Source organism: Podarcis bocagei (genome assembly GCF_964188305.1).
Source record: "Podarcis bocagei genome assembly, chromosome: 17".
Taxonomy (NCBI): domain Eukaryota; kingdom Metazoa; phylum Chordata; class Lepidosauria; order Squamata; family Lacertidae; genus Podarcis; species Podarcis bocagei.
Window position 1 is genome coordinate 1,374,579 of NC_138143.1, and position 16,762 is coordinate 1,391,340.

The following is a 16,762-nucleotide window of genomic DNA, read 5'->3' on the forward strand; positions in this document are numbered from 1 at the left end:
TCCATGATCACTGCAGATGGTGACAGCAGCCACGAAATTAAAAGACGCCTGCTTCTTGGGAGAAAAGCAATGATAAACCTAGACAGCATCTTAAAAATCAGAGACATCACCTTGCCAACAAAGGTCCATATACTTAAAGCCATGGCTTTCCCAGTTGTGATGTATGGAAGTGAGAGCTGGACCATAAAGAAGGCTGATCGCCGAAGAATGGATGCTTTTGAATTCTGGTGCTGGAGGAGACTCTTGAGAGCCCCATGGACTGCAAGAAGATCAAACCTATCCATTCTGAAGGAAATCAGCCCTGAGCGCTCACTGGAAGGACAGATCCTGAAGCTGAGGCTCCAATACTTTGGCCACCTCCTGAGAAGATAAGACTCCCTGGAAAAGACCCTGATGTTGGGAAAGATGGAGGGCACAAGGAGAAGGGGACGACGGAGGACGAGATGGCTGGACAGTGTTCTCGAAGCTACCAGCATGAGTTTGACCAAACTGCAGGAGGCAGTGGAAAACAGGAGTGCTTGGCGTGCTCTGGTCTATGGGGTCACGAAGAGTCGGACACGACTAAACGACTAAACAGATGAGGACCTAAGGTTTGGAAAGGGGGAAAAAAATCACACATGCCACTCTCAAGATGGCGTCTCTGTCCGCCCCAAACATTTACCAGCACCAAAGATGGTTGACTTCAGATGGGCTAGCGCAGGGAACATGCCCTCAACAAACATGGCAGCAAAAGCTTCCGCCCTGAGACACGGGCCTGGTTTTGCGGAGGAGAATGCATCGCGTCCCCTTTACTTTCTCTCTGACGGCACCCGGCATACGGATAAAAAGAGGCCGCGTCCATTTTCGACTAGGGACGGGGCAGCCAGGAGGCCGGGCCCGAGTCCCCGCCCCGCTCGTCACGGACGCCGCCCTCAAGATGGCGCCGGCCAGCTCCCCTTCCCCGCCCCACCTCTCGGGGCCGGCGGAAGCGGGGGGGCGTGGCGGCGGGAGCCGGGCGCCGCCTCGACGGGCTTCCGGGCGGGAGGCGGCGATGGCTGCGGAGCGGGGGCGGCCGGGGCTGGAGGCCCAGAGGCGGCAGGTGGAGGGCGAGGGGCCCGAGCAGCCCGGGAGGGAGCGCCCGCTGCGCGCCGGAGAGAAGTGGTGAGCGAGGAGACCCCTCCGGGAACCGGCGCTGAGTCCCCTCCCTGGGGCGGGGGTCGCGAGCGCCTTCCTCGGGGAATCCCCCGCCGGCTCCCGGGAGGCCTCCCTGCCTGGGGCGGGACGGGGCTGCCCGGCCGGCGGGCGTCGCGGAGGATTTCCTCTCCCGGGAAGCTCGCGGGATTTGCTCCCTTCAGACGCGCTGCTTCGGCTCCCGGAGTCTCCGGTGGAAGCCAAAGCCTCAAGTTCTCCCGGAGCACATTTCTCGTACTGCTGACATGTTCACTTCCGGAATGAAAATGCTATTCCCCTTTTTTCTTTTGGGAGGCAATAGCTGCTCTGAATCAACTTGGCACCTTCTTGCGTTTGGTTGTTTAATTCATTTTCTTCTGTTCCTTCCTGTGTCTTGGGTAGACACTCCAACTGCATCAGTGGATTTCGTGAATGCGACCCACTCTTCCTACATGGTTTTTTTCCCTTTTTAAAAAAAAGAATTCGTGGTTCTAAACTCTTTGCCAAAATGTGTGCTTTGCTGTAGCATTCGAATATTTCTAAACAACTATGTGATTGAAAACCAGTCACCTCCCTCCCCCCCTTTGTTTTTTCTTGTTTAGCAGGGTTATTGAGGTGACCTTTTGGTGATCCCCACCCCAAGAAAAGGCGTCTGTGTCTGTGTCTGAGTCAGAAAGAATGTCAATAGGTACTTAGCATGGAGTTACTGTTGGAGAGAGCTGCTCCTGCCCCCCCCCCCCCAGCACTGAGTTGTTGCTTTTAAGGGCTACCTTAGTTTTGGAGGTGGGTGATCCCCCATAGACATGCTGTGGGCTTGGTTCCAAAGCTTTCTTACCCCCCCCTCCGCCCTCTTAGTGGCTTCAAGTGCAGTGAAGTTTCAGTTTCTCAGCTGCCCCCCCTACAAGGCCAGCCTCATTTGGTAGCAGCCCCTGTCTCTCTTGCATGAGCGCTTGGCGGTCTTCTGTATCCTTGTGTGGCTTTATCTTCTGTGGAATGAGTTTTAATTTCACCCTCGATAAACTGGCAAACTTCCTGTTTTTGTCACTGAACCTAGACTCCCTGTGTCAGCTACATCTACTTTTCTCCTAGATGGGGTTTAGAGAAATCTTACTGTAGCAGCCTGCTTGTGGTTAACGCTTAGCTGGAATGAAATATTCAACGCAGCAATAGAGAAATTAAAATAATAATTTATTTGTCAGACAAATAAATGAGAGGCACAGTGGTATATGGTTACCAAGCTCTGGCCTGGTCTCCTGCCATTATGGCCAGCACTTATATTCCCTCAGCCCAGCCTCCTTGCTCCTCCTTTGGCTGCCTCTGTCCAATCAGCCTGGTTGAATTTCCTATTGGCTGATTGCTATAACCAATCCTAAAAGATACACCCATTTCCTATTGCCTTTTATGGGATACAAAAAGCTATATATTCTTCTATCTATAAATGACAAATAAGTAGTCATATATCTTACATTTGTCTCAACAAGGAACCTTAATTACCAGCTCACCTCTTGCCCTCCTTTCCCTATTGCCCTCCAAAACAGATGGTTAATAGTTTTAAATTTTTATCTTAGACAGATGTCAGGGATCTTGGGTTCACATTCTCATGCATCATCAATGAAAGATCTCCTTTTTGGAGGTCTTTAAACAATGGCCTGACAACCATATATCAGGAGTGCTTGATGGCGTCTCCTGTCTGGCAGGGGGCTGGGCTCGTTTGCCCCTCTGGTCTCCTACAGCAATATGACTCTATGAAATAAGATTTTATCATTTCTTTCTTTCTAGATCCTTTGCATAATTACATTTAAGCCAGTATATTTCATACATTATCATAGATAGCTTTTTAGAAGAATAAACCTTCTCAAAGTAAAAGGAAGGACTAGTTTACAGCCTCAAAATAAAATAGGGGAAAAAAGCCCTTCTCCAGCCAGTTGCTTTCTTTTCCATTTGCTCTTGGCCTTTAACCTTAGGAAGATATGGCTCAAGTTTAATGGAGGCACATGGTTTTATTTTACTATTTACCAAACTCTTAATTATGTAGGGTCAGTGTAACCTTGCTCTTCAGCCTGTAATTCCCTTTTTACGACTTTGAGAATTGTTTTCTGCTATAAATCAGGGGGCCCCCTTGTCCAGGAGGATAAACATCTTGCCAAAGTACTTAGGCAGCTGGTCTTCTGCCTGGCATAAAACATTTGAAAATCTTTAAGCTCATTTTAAAATACAGACCCTAATCAAACTATAAGCCTTGATAAAAATGCAGGCTATGATTAGATGCCTCATTACCTCTCCAACCTGTTTTGTGCCAACTAACATGCACTTGTGTCTCGGGGAAGACAGTTGGGGAACCACAGCCCCAGTAGTGAAACAAACCACCTCCATTGTCACAGAGCAGAAAGGCAGAGCTTCCTCGTTTCATTGCAGGATCTTTGGGTCCCTTCAAACTCTGCAGTTCCATGAGGTGCGTAGTCCGATCTCACGCTCCTTTACTTGGAAGCCAGTCATCCCACTGAGTTCAAAAGAGCTTGTTTCCTAGTAAATGTGTGCATAGGTTTGCAGCGTAAATGAGATAAGTGTGGGACAAGTAAGTCGGTTCACATTGCATACCAACTTCAAGCTTCTGGTCCATTGGTTTTTGACCAGTGTGCTGTGGCACCCTGGGGTGACATGAGGAACATTCAGGGGAGCCCGGGGGGGACACGGGACATCCTTTCATTAACTTGCAGCCCATATCTTCCTGCATTATTTTTCTCTCTGAGGAACATTCGGGGGAGTCGACACCTTTAACTTGCAGCCCATTATCTTCCTGAAATAAAACAATGGCAAAAAAGTGGGGAAACATTTTTGCCTGACTGTTGATCTTCTTAAAATCTCCCCCTCCCTACACACAAACAAGAATCCTCCTCAACTTCAGTAATGATAACAGTTCCTTAGTTTTACACATTTGCTTGGGTTCTCATTGACACTTGTATTCCCCCTTGCACGTGTCCAAAAGTGGCTCCAAAAAGGGGCAGGGCAGAACGGAGAAGTCCCCACTTAATGCACGTTCTGTAATGGAACCCCAGGGTAAGTGGCTTCCACAGGGGAGCTGCAGAAAGAATGTGGTTGGTCGAGGGAGCTGTGGACCCCACAAGGTTGAAAACCACTGTTCTAGTTCTTGTTTTTTAAAGCTCTCTACGCCTCTCCTGTGCCCTTCATTCTGCACAGGCTCCCCTGCTGTTTCTCCCCTCTGCTCCTGCTCACACAAGAAAGCTGCCGCAGTTACTGCTTGCACAGATCCAGTTTGGTCCCCCATTTAATTTCCTCCCCATGACTCACTAGTGGGAGGAGCCAGCCTTGCATGGCAGTGAATGAGTGTCATGATCAATATGTAGCTCCCTGGGAAGCTGGTCAGACTCTCACGGGGGGGGGGGGGTGTGAACTGCTTTCAACAAGCTGTTCTGCCCTTTCCTTCCTAAGATTTGTCCCACTGTGGTAGCCCTGAGGGATTCCCCAGCCACTGGTTTCCCCAGCCTGAGAAGAACTTAGAACTTTTCCTAGCATTAAAAATGTTTCCCAGCCAATTAATGGTCTTCATTGATCTTGAGTTAGAACTAATCTGGGCCTGAAATCATGAGCAAAGGAAAGAGAGACCATATATTAGACTTGGCAGGCTTTTTAGCTACATAGAACTCTTTGCTGGGCTGATGTCTGTCTTAACTAAAAGGCATGCTTTCATTTCATGTGTTGCTTCTCCTTGCGGGCCAAAGCCTTGAGGAATTTCAAGGATGCTGGCTGTATCAGATGCTGTCGCTCCCAGGTTCTCAGTGGGACTGTGCCAGTGGATGCTGAGCCAGCGTAACACTTGCAAGCTGTGATCTTGCCTTTGGGTTCCCCCTCCTCAGCCCTTCCCATTCCTCCTGGCCCCATAGAGCTTGCCTGGATGGAGGAACCACCCAGGGCTGAGTTCAGTCGGTGAGAGTGTGCCATTGGATGTAGGGAAGAGGAGAGGTGGGGTCTTCCCCTTACCCCACCTGCTTTCCTTAATGTCCAGAGACCCCTGCACAGTCACAAAAGGACGGAAGCTGAACATTCTGCACTTGAACTTACATTAATGTCCAAGGCAATATTACGAGGAAGGGGTCCAAACCTTGATGCTGCTGCTAGAACAAAGTTTCCTCCGTGAAAAGGGTGGAAACTTCGAGGTGGTCTGCTTACAACGCACCAAATATGTATTTAAGATTGTGCCGACCCCTTTTATGGCCCTGTGGTTTGTGTTGAGCCGCCAGAGATGTGACTGGAAGATCAGGCAGAGGCTCCGCTGCTGTCAGGTCCTCCTTGCCATCGTGCGGCTGGTGTTAAGGTGACAGCCTGTTCCCTTCTGTGGACTTCTTAATATAGTGCCCCAGGGCAATAGGAGAGGGAACTGTTTTTCAGGATGGGACACATATTTCATGGTCTGAGCTGACCCTATGGTGGTATAAAGGGGTAATATAAAATCAACCACCTTGGGGGTGGAATGCAGGTTTTTCTGCCCATGGAAATCCAGGCTGTTGACTAAGAGGGAAGGAGATTAAGGGCAGGGATCTTGGTTTACTGCCAAGCAGAAAATTAAAACTGACTTTTGTAGACAATCCACATCTGCAAGTTGAATGCAAGAATAAATTATGCAAATAATTGAGGCTACGTGATTTAATCCATTTAATAGAAAGACTCTTACTTTGAACGTCCCAAGTATTTCTTATACATTGCACAATACTCTGCGTGTCTCAGGAGGAAGTCCTGCTGAGTTCAGTGGGGCTTATTCCCAGGTAGGTGAGTGTTGGATTGCAGTCTAATTCTTACACAGTGACCCTGCAAAATGGAATGAGGAAATGTGTGCCCTCCGGGTCTTGGCTGGGCTAAAATTCCAGTTTTTGCAGGGCATTGGCCATGCTGGTCAGGGTGATGGCAGCTGATGTTTGGAGGGACCGCCGTTGCCCTGCCGCTGGTGTGAGGAATGGTCATTTCTATCCAGTAGTTGCAAATTGTAGGATTGGGGTTGAGACTGAATGGCAGGGGCTTGCCTGGTAAATTCTTGGCTAACTTGATATTTGAACCAGGAGCAACTGGAAGGGGTTCTTTTATTCTGTGGGGCTGCAAGTGAGGGCCTTTCCTTCTAATGATGTGGCAATCCACAATTTAATAAGCAAAAGTTACCTTGTGTATTGGGACGCGGGTGGCGCTGTGGGTAAAACCTCAGTGCCTAGGGCTTGCCGATCGCATGGTCGGTGGTTCGAATCCCCGCAGCGGGGTAAGCTCCCGTCTTTCGGTCCCAGCTCCTGCCCACCTAGCAGTTCGAAAGCACCCTTAAGTGCAAGTAGATAAATAGGTACCGCTTTATAGCGGGAAGGTAAATGGCGTTTCCAAGTGCTGCGCTGGTGCTGGCTCGCCAGAGCAGCTTCGTCACGCTGGCCACATGACCCGGAAGTGTCTCCAGACAGTGCTGGCCCCCGGCCTCTTAAGTGAGATGGGCGCACAACCCCAGAGTCGGACACGACTGGCCCGTACGGGCAAGGGTACCTTTACCTTTACCTTGTGTATTCTTTCGCATTGCAACAAAGCACATAGATTGAAGTGTGGGTAATATGTATATATATATATATATATATATATATATATATATATATATATATATATAAGTTAAGCCATAGTTTGGTTCAAGGTGTTTACTTAACTAAATATTTTTAGATGATGGGCCTAGAAATAACTTACGATTTCTTAGGCACACCTGTTTGCTTTCAGTCGAAGCTGTGACTGTGTTGCCCATCTTTACTGCCATAGTCTAGGGAAGTGGAGGAGAGGAGGACTTTGGATATTAGCAGACCTGGGTGAGCTGGTACTGGGTCTGTGACAGGAAGCTGCAAAGAGTGGTTGCAGCTGAAGGGAGCCATGACCTGCCTCCTCCTTATCTGAGCCTTTGGATAGTGTGATTGTTACCTTTTTAAAGCTTATCTCTGTGGTCAAGAGGACTAGAAATTTTCTATTTCAATCAAAATAGTGGGAATTCTCAGTTGTCTGGACTGATAAGCTGCAAGCAGATGTATGCAGTATTTGGCACAGTTGCAAGGCCTTGGATTGAGACCTTAGCTTTCCTTGTGGAGGAGGCATCCTTCCTGACCCTGTTTGGGCTGGAGGATGGAGGGAGACTTGCCTGCTTATGTTTATGCACACTGGTGTGGTTCTGGATTTGAACTTGCTGTTTCTTTGCCCACAGGTATTTGCTGGAGAATCATTGGTACAAACAGTGGAGAGCATACGTGGAATCTGGAGATCAAAACTCCATCTCTTTCCCTGGACGGATCAACAATGCTGAGCTCTTTGAAGGTACAGCTTCCTCTGTCCTATTATTTTATTTTGAGATTCTTTCCTTCTTCCCTTGACATACATTCCCAGGGCAGCACGGCTAGATGAAAACCAGCACTATGTCATTTTTACCCCCATCCTCCAAGGAGCCCAGAATGTCATTCATTTTATCCAGACAACAACCCTGTGGGGTAGAGTGGGCTAAGATGTAGCAACAGATCCAAAGATGCCCAGTCAGCTGTTCGCCTGGCTTTCCATCCCAGAGCTGGCTCCTTGATGCAGTTGCTGTATCATGGAAGGGGAAATGTGTTGGAAGTTGAGAAATAGCTTTCCCGTCTTACAGCAGGGAGTTCTGCTGATGAAGGTCCTGTTCCAGCCTTTCTCCTTCTCCACAGACAGACGGCCCTGTTGGATTTCAAGCCCTTTTCCTTCCTTCCATCCTCCCAGATACAGAGTCGTACCGGTTGAAGGATAGACTGGTGGAGCATGAGGAATATGTTCTGGTGCCAGAGGAGGTCTGGAACAAGCTGGTGGCCTGGTATGGCCTTGAGCATGACCAGCCAGCCATTGAACGCAAGGTGAGAAGTTTGTAGCTTAGAGAGCATGGACTGTTGAGGAATCTGTGCTCCTGATATTGGGATTCCTAGCTGCCATCACATCCCTGAGCAATTGGTTGTGTGTTGGATTCCTACAATGTCTGGGTGGCCACAGGTTGTCTTCCCCCCCCCCCCAGCCCAGAGTTTCAGCACTGGCATATTCTGCTGTGACAAAGGGAGAGGAGGAAAGATGGAGCTTTTGAGAATGAGGTAGAGAATGGGGAGGAGGAGAGGCTCCCCCCCCGCCCCATTCAAACCTGATGTGCATATTGTGTGTGAGAGAGGTTATCTATCTAGAAGCCAGTTTCCTCCATACTGGCTGGGACTTCCCTTGGTTCTCAGTGGAGAGAGGGCTGCCCAAGAGTCTTGGTGGTTCAGCAACTGGCAGAGTCCCCACGCCAAAGGTATCCCTGAGGTCAGCCTTTATTTTCTCCTGTGCAGCCAAGTGCTTTCCATTCACTCTTATGCAGAAAAGTCCCTGGAGACCCTCTTTGAGGTTAATGGACCCTCAGCCCTTGGAAAGTGATGTCTGGCCCCCTCTGTCTGTCATCTCCACCCTTAGCTCAGGTTGCTCCCAACGCAGAAGCTCTCATTCTTTGCCCGCTTTCCAGCCATTGTAATGGCCAGCACTTGCCAGGATGTAATAACAGGCCATTTAGCTTAGGTTATAGACAGTGCTCTTTTTCTGGGGGGACACAGGAGTATGCATACCCCTAAGCATTTTGTGAATCCAAGTTTGGCCTCATTGAGGGGCAGTATTTCAATATGAGTAGGAAAATGAGAAAAACCCTGAACATTTATTTAGAGGGGGGGGAGCACTGGTTATAGAGTACAGTGGTACCTCGGGTTAAGAACTGAATTCGTTCTGGAGGTCCGTTCTTAACCTGAGGTTCCACTTTAGCTAATGGGGCCTCCCGCTGCCGCTGCACGATTTCTGTTCTCATCCTGAAGCAAAGTTATTAACCCGAGACAATATTTCTGGATTAGCGGAGTCTGTAACCTGAAGCATCTGTAACCTGAGGCGTCTGTAACCCAAGGTACCACTGTACCAAGAGTGTGACAGGAATGTGAGGAGAGGCTGCAGGACTTTCTGTGTGAAACTCCTCTCCTCATGTCAGTGACAGCAGCTGTCTTGTGTGGAATAAGAAGAATTTTAACTGGAAGTGTGCTTTATCATTGATCCCCAGGGCCTGCAGAGGCTGTCCCCGGCACCCGGAAGGTCCCATGCCCTCCCCTTGCTGGAACTAGACCCAGAGGGAGCCTTTGGCCAGCTGGTGGCTTTTTGCAAACCTAACTCTGGCCCAGGGGCAAGGGCGTTTCCCGCACCCGGTGCTCATGTCACTTCTGGTGCTTTGCAGGTGCCCCAATGGGCGCCAAAAGGTTGGCAACCCCTGGGCAGCATAGGTTCCTTCGGCGTCCTTCATAAACGTTCTCTCAGAAATTTTTACCACGTCCCTGCAATCTACGCCAGCGGCCCTGTTTTGCAGGGGGCGCTGAAAAGATTGGCGGGCCTGTTGGGGTCATGGCTGGAGAGAGACTAACTGGACACAGCCCCCTCTGGAGCCATTTCTGCTCTCTGGTGGAGCCCAGTATCCTAGCAAGTGCTCTGCTTGTTCCCTTTTGGTGCACAGTGGGCCCTCTCTCTCTCTCTCTCTCTCTCTCTCTCTCTCTCTCTCTCCGGACCTTAGTTCCCCTTGCTTTAAAGACTGCAGTCCTGTGCTTACCTCAGCTCAGATTGCGGGGCAGTATCACCTCTGAGCAAAAAGGCACATGGAGTTGGGCTGTGAAGTTTTATTGAGCTTTTAGCAGAAACTCCCTGCACAGTTTCAGTCTTTTGCCCCACAGCCATGAGAACTAGAAACTCACTGTGGAGACACGTGCTTTTCCTGTCGTAGAGTCCAACAGAACAACGTATTCCACATTGCTCAGAAATACTGATGTTCCTCAAGGATCCCTTGGTGTTGGCAGAGAAGAAATTGCTTCAGGTTTCCCCCACCCCCTTTAATGGTACACGGTCTCTTACTGACGGATGCAGTTCTGATTCTTCCTTCTCAGGTGGTGGATCTTTCCAGCATGCAGAAAGTGGAGGTTTACCTGGTGGAACTTTACCTTTGCCAGCACAGTGACATGGACAACCCTGTCACTGCCCAGTTTAGCCGAATGGACGTTATCGGTAAGGACCCAGATGGTGGAGACAAGACGGGCTGTGAGGAGAAGGAAGAAGAAGGCCCAGGATTCTCACAGAGGGACTATTTCTCCTTTGGTCACGTACAGAGCTTTTCCCCCTAAAAAAAATGTTTAGGGGGACACTCATTTTCACTCAAGAAAATCCATTTTGTGGTTCAAATTGGGAAAAATTAATACATTAAATTGGACAAAAGTACAAAGAACATGCATTACCTCATATTACACAGCTGACAGCTCACAGTAACTTCCACATTGCCGTGAGGCGCTAGATTCCAACTCCTGCTCCACACATTAAACGCTCGCTTCCCTCTGAGACTCAGGAAACACCATGACAGGAAATGAGGCTGCCATCGGCGGTGGCAACAGAACAGATGATTCACCGTGCTAGAGAAGAAACTAAAAAATTTTTTTTTAGTTTCTTCTGTTAGATTCACAAAATGTTTAGGGGTATGTACCTCCAGAAAAAAGCACTGGTCACATATCTATTTTAAACATAAATAAATAAAACAACCTCTTTCCTTCACCTAGAAACAGTGCTGAAGGAAGCACGACGCCAGTTTTCTGTTCCAGCAGAGGCTGAGACAAGGTTGTGGGTGAAAAACTCAGACGGCTCATGTGAGCGGCTCCGGAACTTGCAGATGACGGTGTTGGATGCCTGCCTCAGTTCAGGGCAGGTAACGCTCCTATTGCCAGGGTCTGGGGCTACTTTGCGGCAGAAGATCTCAGGATCCATCCCTGGCATGTCCATTCAAAGCAGGTGTGAGGAACCTCTGCCCAGATGTTGCTGAACCGGAACTGCCACCAGCCACTGCCAGGAGGGCCAAGAGGGATGGGCATTGCAGTTCAGCAAGATCTGGAGGGCCAACGGTTTTCCACACCTGAGTCCAAGGGTTTGAGTTGGCCTTGGAGAGCTATGGCCAGTTGGTCTAGTCTGCTCTGAGCTCACTGGTCAGCTTGGGCTAGAGGGAAAAATAGCCTGGTGGGATAGGAAGGATGGGTTCATATCCTCTTGGGGTCCCCAGTGTGGAGCCTCTGTGTGAGGCTTTGACACCATCATGAGGAGCATTTGTATTTAAGCTCACCCTTCAGAATCTCTAGCCAGTTCCCCTCCTGCACAAGCCACAGGCTAGCCTGACCTGGACTTGGATCCTGGGTTGTCTTCCCCTCTACTACATTGGATGCTAATAAAGAACAGAGAAGTGTCCCTCGCATAAGCTTGATTTAAAACCAGCCCATACCCTCTTGCTGTTCCTGCCATTGAAAACCAACAACACAAAACTGGCAGGAGTGATGGAGGGAGGTGAGGCTGAGGGGGCAAAAGAAGAAGAATCAGTTGCCTTCAGACAGACACCTGCGCTAGCACCTCTCCCTCACTGCCCCATTTCCCTTTTTTAAAAACAAAGTGTGCTGGAGTTAGTTAAACAGTTTTAAAGTGTATATGAGTGCATTGAGATGCTTTGCCACCAGTTGGCCTTTTCTGGGCCCATCTGTTTTGGACTGAAAAAATGGAGGCTTCTATTATGAGCCCCTCGGAGACGCTTGTCCAGATACACGGCAGTTAATCCAGCCCTTCCTTCCTTCCTTCCTTCCTTCCTTCCTTCCTTCCTTCGTCTCTCCTCCCCTCCCCCGGCTGGCACCTGCACTCCTGCCAGGTGGTGGTAATGGAGACCAGGAGTAAGGACGGCACTTGGCCCAGCTCTAGACCACATATCATGTGAGTACCTGCATGTGGTGTTTGCACAGCTCCAAAGTGGGGCACCTGGCTTTCCTCAACGCTTTCAGACCCTGCCTGAGAGGCTGCTGCGTCTCAGGAGCAGATTGAGCCTGAACTGTGGGAGGCTGCAGGTGCTGCTGTTCTCTGGCTGTTGTTTGTTCCAGCAGATAGTTGGGTGTCATGGATGTTGAGGAATGGTGGGAGGAGCCAGCTGGAGAGCCCCCAAGGGAAGAAGGCTCATAGCCCAGAGATTTGTGGTGGGACGACAATGCGTGGTCAGAGGAAGAAGGCTGGGAAGAGGAGGTGGTGGAAGCTGAAGGGGTATAACAGGTCTTAGTGAACAGGGAGAGTCTGTGGCAGAGAGCAGTCCAGACTCGGAGGCAGAGCAGAGTCCAGCTGGTGAAGAATCCAGGGGGTCTCAAAATTTCTTCGTGTACACAACTACAGCAGCACCCTTGGTGTCTGCACAGAAATGGAAAGAGGGCACGACACCAACAAAGGAAGAATGGCAGATGAAATTGGCAGAATATACAGTGGTGCCCCGCAAGACGAATGCCTCGCTAGACGAAAAACTCGCTAGACGAAAGGGTTTTGCGTTTTTGCGTTGCTTCGCTAGACGAATTTCCCTATGGGCTTGCTTGCTTTGCCTCTTTGGAGGTCTTTAAGCAGAGGCTTGGCAGGGGGTTGGACTCGATGGCCCTTGTGGTCTCTTCCAACTCTATGATTCTATAAGACGAAAACGTCTTGCGCTTTTTTTTAAAGCCGCTTGAAGAGGCGCAGTTGCGACGGACCGTGCTTCACAAGACGAAAAACATCGCAAGACGAAAAGACTCGCGGAACGAATTCTTTTCGTCTTGCGAGGCACCACTGTATAGAAATAAGAGATCAGGATGAAAGAATTTTTAAGGAAGATTGGAAAAGATATTTGAAAAAAAATATAAACATTAAAATGTTAACAGCATTAGAATAAATTCAGCAGTAAAAAATATATTGATACAAAATTGGAAAAATGAGAATGGGGGGGTGGTGGCGGCGGAATAGAATATGTAAGAGCTGTTCGACAGTGGAATTTGCTGCCAAGGATTGTGGTGGAGTCTCCTTCTTTGGAGGTCTTTAAGCAGAGGCTTGACAACCATATGTCAGGAGTGCTCTGATGGTGTTTCCTGCTTGGCAGGGGGTTGGACTCGATGGCCCTTGTGGTCTCTTCCAACTCTATGATTCTATTCTATGTAGTAGAAAAGAAAATGAACCACGGATGGGGGTGGGAGGGAAATCAACGATAAATGTATGTTTTGTATTTGGACTTAAAGTTATCTGTTTAAAGTTGTAAAAAAATGAAAATGATAAATAAGTAATAAAAAGGAACCTGGGGGGGGTCTCCTCCTCCTGGTGCAGCCCCTCCCCCTGGTGTCCCAGAACCAGAAGAGGCATGAAGAGGGTGGAGGAGAGGTTGGCTTCACGCTGGCACAGTTTCCAATTGCTTGGGGGAAACCCTCGAGAGGAGGGGGCTTAGGCAGCTGAGAGAGGTGGGGACCTTCTGTCTCAGTGTTGGCTTCATGCAGGCAAAACCTACTGGAGATGCGCCACTGTGCTCATTAGGCCTGACACTCCTGTGCCAAATGTGTTTTTGCAATTAAAGAGTTAAGTGCAACTTGTGCTGTGTGATTCACTGTGGGCTGGCTCCTGGGCCTCATCCTGCCGGCTGCCCTTCTTCACAGTCTCCCTCTCCCCCCCCCAGGAAGAACTCCCTCGAGGACGAGGAACTCTATCAGGGCCAGCCTGGCGTCTGCGGTCTCACCAACTTAGGCAACACCTGTTTCATGAACTCTGCTTTGCAGGTAGGAGGCGCAGGCTGTGGCAGGTGCAGAGCTGAGAGCCAAGACAGCGTAGCTGGTTAAGTGGGTGGACTAGGGCCAGGGAGACCCGGGTTCAAATTTCCCACTCGACCGTGGCGCTTGCCAGGTGGTCTTGGAGCAGTCATTGTCTCTTTAACGCCTAACCCACCTCACTCCGGTTGCTGTGGGAATAAAGATGGAGGCTGGTGGGGAGAAGAGCAGCAGACTCTGCCTTGAGCTCTTTGTAGGACATGAGCACAGTAAATAAAAATGGAGGCTTGAGGGGGGGCTGTTGCTTGGAGGCTGAGCCCCTCGGCCAAAAGGAGGGTTTTGCTTGAGCTCTCTAGCAGGGTGCACTGTTGCAGTTCTCTGTCTGCCCACTAGTGGGGAGTAAAATAGCAAAACTTGCTGTCTGCTGGAAAGACTTGAAGCAGTTCTCCAGTTATTACTATTACCATTTGTCAGGGGTTCAGGAGCAGAGGCAAGGGCAAGGGAGGAAACAGAGAGCGAGGGGGAGGAGGCAGAAGAAAAGATGAGTGATGACGACGACCCGAGATCTCCGAGTCTTTCCAGTGAATCAGAAGATTCACAGAAAGGAGCACCAGTGGTCAGGGCAAGGGGGGAGCCTAGGGGGACACCCCAGGAAGATAGAGCCAGAGGGGACTCTGAGGAGAGCAGTTGGAAATCGGGACCAGCGTCACAGCCAGAGAGCAGGGAAGAGGAGGAGCGCCAGAGATCAAGCGCTGGCAGCTCGCAACAGGGGGGAGGGCACGAGTCAGGAGTGGCCACACCTCCATCGGGGAGCGAAGAAACGGTCAGACGGAAAGTGGAAGGTTGGGCGCGCGCGCCAAGTTCAAATGCACAGGAAAGTGACGCAGTAGGCAGCCAGGAAAGGGAGCCAGGTCCTAAAGCCCGGCGCAAGGAGACAGGGAGTTCCGGGGGGTCGGCGTCAGAAGAATCCAGGAAGGAAGAGACCCCGGGGGGCAGAGGGACCCAGAGGAGAGCAGTCAGGCGGAAAAGGTGGAGCAGGGCTAGGATATTAAGTTGGTGCACAAGGGGCGGAGACTCAGACGGAGCTTCGCCGATCTAGCCATTAGACGTAGAGTTGCACGCAGCAGCTTGAGAATGGAAACTGTAACTCAATAAAGACTTTTACTTAATGACCGCTGGCTAGCGTGATCCTCTGTGAGCTAGGATCTTGAAGCAGCTCTGACACCATTTATTAAATTTGTCTACTGCCCTACACCGGGAGATCTCGGATTAGGTGTTGGTGGGTTAATGGGTGGGAACTAAGGCAGAGAAGCCAAGTGGTCATCTTCTTTCTGCAGGTCCCCCCCCCCCCGGACTGGTGAGCCGCTTAATATTGTGTCCTTACCGTGTGCTCTCTGAGCTGCTTGAGGAGCCACCAGGAAGCAAAGGGGCAAAGAACTGCCAGGATAAATATCCTGGCTTGGGGGAATGAGTCTTCTGTGCAGGTCTCAGTGCATACTTGGAAGTTTATTTTCACTCTCTTGTACCTAAAGACTTTCTTGGAATACACAAGCAGCTGAGGCTCTTAGGATATGCAAGACCTGTTCCATTCTGGAATTGCTGAGCTCCTCCTTCTATGGACTATGGTCCTCTTTCTCTCTCTCAGTGTCTCAGCAATGTGCCCCCTCTTACTGAGTATTTCCTCAACAACCGCTACCTGGACGAGTTGAACTTCAACAACCCCCTGGGCATGAAGGGTGAGATTGCAGAGGCCTACGCTGACCTCATCAAGCAGCAGTGGTCCGGCCACCACCGCTCCATCGTGCCTCGCATGTTCAAGGTGAGCTTCCTTTTCCTCGCCATTGCGCTTTCTCTTGCTATCTTCCTTGGGGCTCAAGGTCAACCTCTTGGTGTTCCTCTTCCCTGCAGACCAAAGTGGGCCATTTTGCTTCCCAGTTCCTTGGCTACCAGCAGCACGACTCCCAGGAGCTGCTCTCCTTTCTGCTTGACGGGCTGCATGAGGACCTCAACCGGGTCAAGAAGAAAGAGTACATCGAGCTGAAGGATGCAGCAGGGAGGCCAGACGAGGTGAGCAGGAGGTACAGGGCCTGGCAGCGCTGGGGATTTCAACTCTGGGGCCCAGCCACTGTTGCGTTGTTTTTTTAAATGAATGCGGCACATTGGGAGTAAACCTGGGCAAACTCGCAACCTTTTCAGTTGTGATTTCCATGCTCTTTGTGTGTTGCTTCCATAGGAGGTTCAGTGATGTGCCGAGTCTTCGGTAGTCTTGATCCTCAGTGTAGCCTCACGGAGCAGGTCACTAGCTCCCTGTAACATGCGGTGGAAAACAGAGGTGCTGACTCGGCCAAAGCTTTTTCACTGGCGAATGATGGAATTTGGAGGATGTTTGAGGCAGTGCCCTGAGCAGGGATGGGGAGCCTGTGGTCCTTGAGATTCCTGGTGGACAGCAATTCCTGAGCCATTGACCACACGGACAGTGGCTGATGGGACTTGGGGGTCTGACAGTAACTGGAAGGCCGCAGGTCCCCTACTGCTGCCATAGAAGGTGGGATGCAGGAAATACTCTGTCATTGTATGTTCAATTCAGTTCATAATCTTAATGATTTTCTGGAGCCTTCTACCACTGTACAATATCTCAGGTGACAGCACATCCCACCTTCGCCTCCACAGCCGGCAAAGAGGAGCTTAGCTTTGCTCTTGGGCTTCCAAGCCTACCGAGAGGAGTGAGGCAGGAGGGAAGCTGGAGGAGAGCTCTGTCCTTGAGGGGGTTTGCAGGAGGTTTCTGTGCTTTGCAGGCAGCTCAGTGCTGTTTCTAAGGCAGCCTTCCTCCCTCTGGATGCTTGGCCTGCAATGACCACCCTGACCAGCACAGAGCTGTAGCCCCAAACCCCTGGAGGGCAGCAGTAGGACAAAGGTCTCGACTGCCAGCCTTGCGTCCTAGAAACTGATTTATCAGCTAGGCTTGTGCCTGGGTT

The 16,762-nt window shown here is 50.1% G+C and overlaps 1 protein-coding gene across 1 annotated transcript in view; it reads left to right on the plus strand.

The window, feature by feature from the left end:
- The first annotated feature begins 757 nt into the window (after positions 1–757).
- USP11 (ubiquitin specific peptidase 11) overlaps positions 758–16,762 on the plus strand; it is a 32,816-nt gene continuing 16,811 nt past the window's right edge. The window contains 11 exon segments of the mRNA XM_081177338.1: positions 758–794; positions 797–852; positions 854–1,140; positions 7,376–7,485; positions 7,912–8,042; positions 10,116–10,233; positions 10,776–10,921; positions 11,900–11,961; positions 13,700–13,799; positions 15,433–15,606; positions 15,696–15,854. Of these exon segments, the coding sequence (XP_081033464.1) occupies positions 773–794; positions 797–852; positions 854–1,140; positions 7,376–7,485; positions 7,912–8,042; positions 10,116–10,233; positions 10,776–10,921; positions 11,900–11,961; positions 13,700–13,799; positions 15,433–15,606; positions 15,696–15,854 (1,365 nt within the window). The 5' untranslated portion in view covers positions 758–772.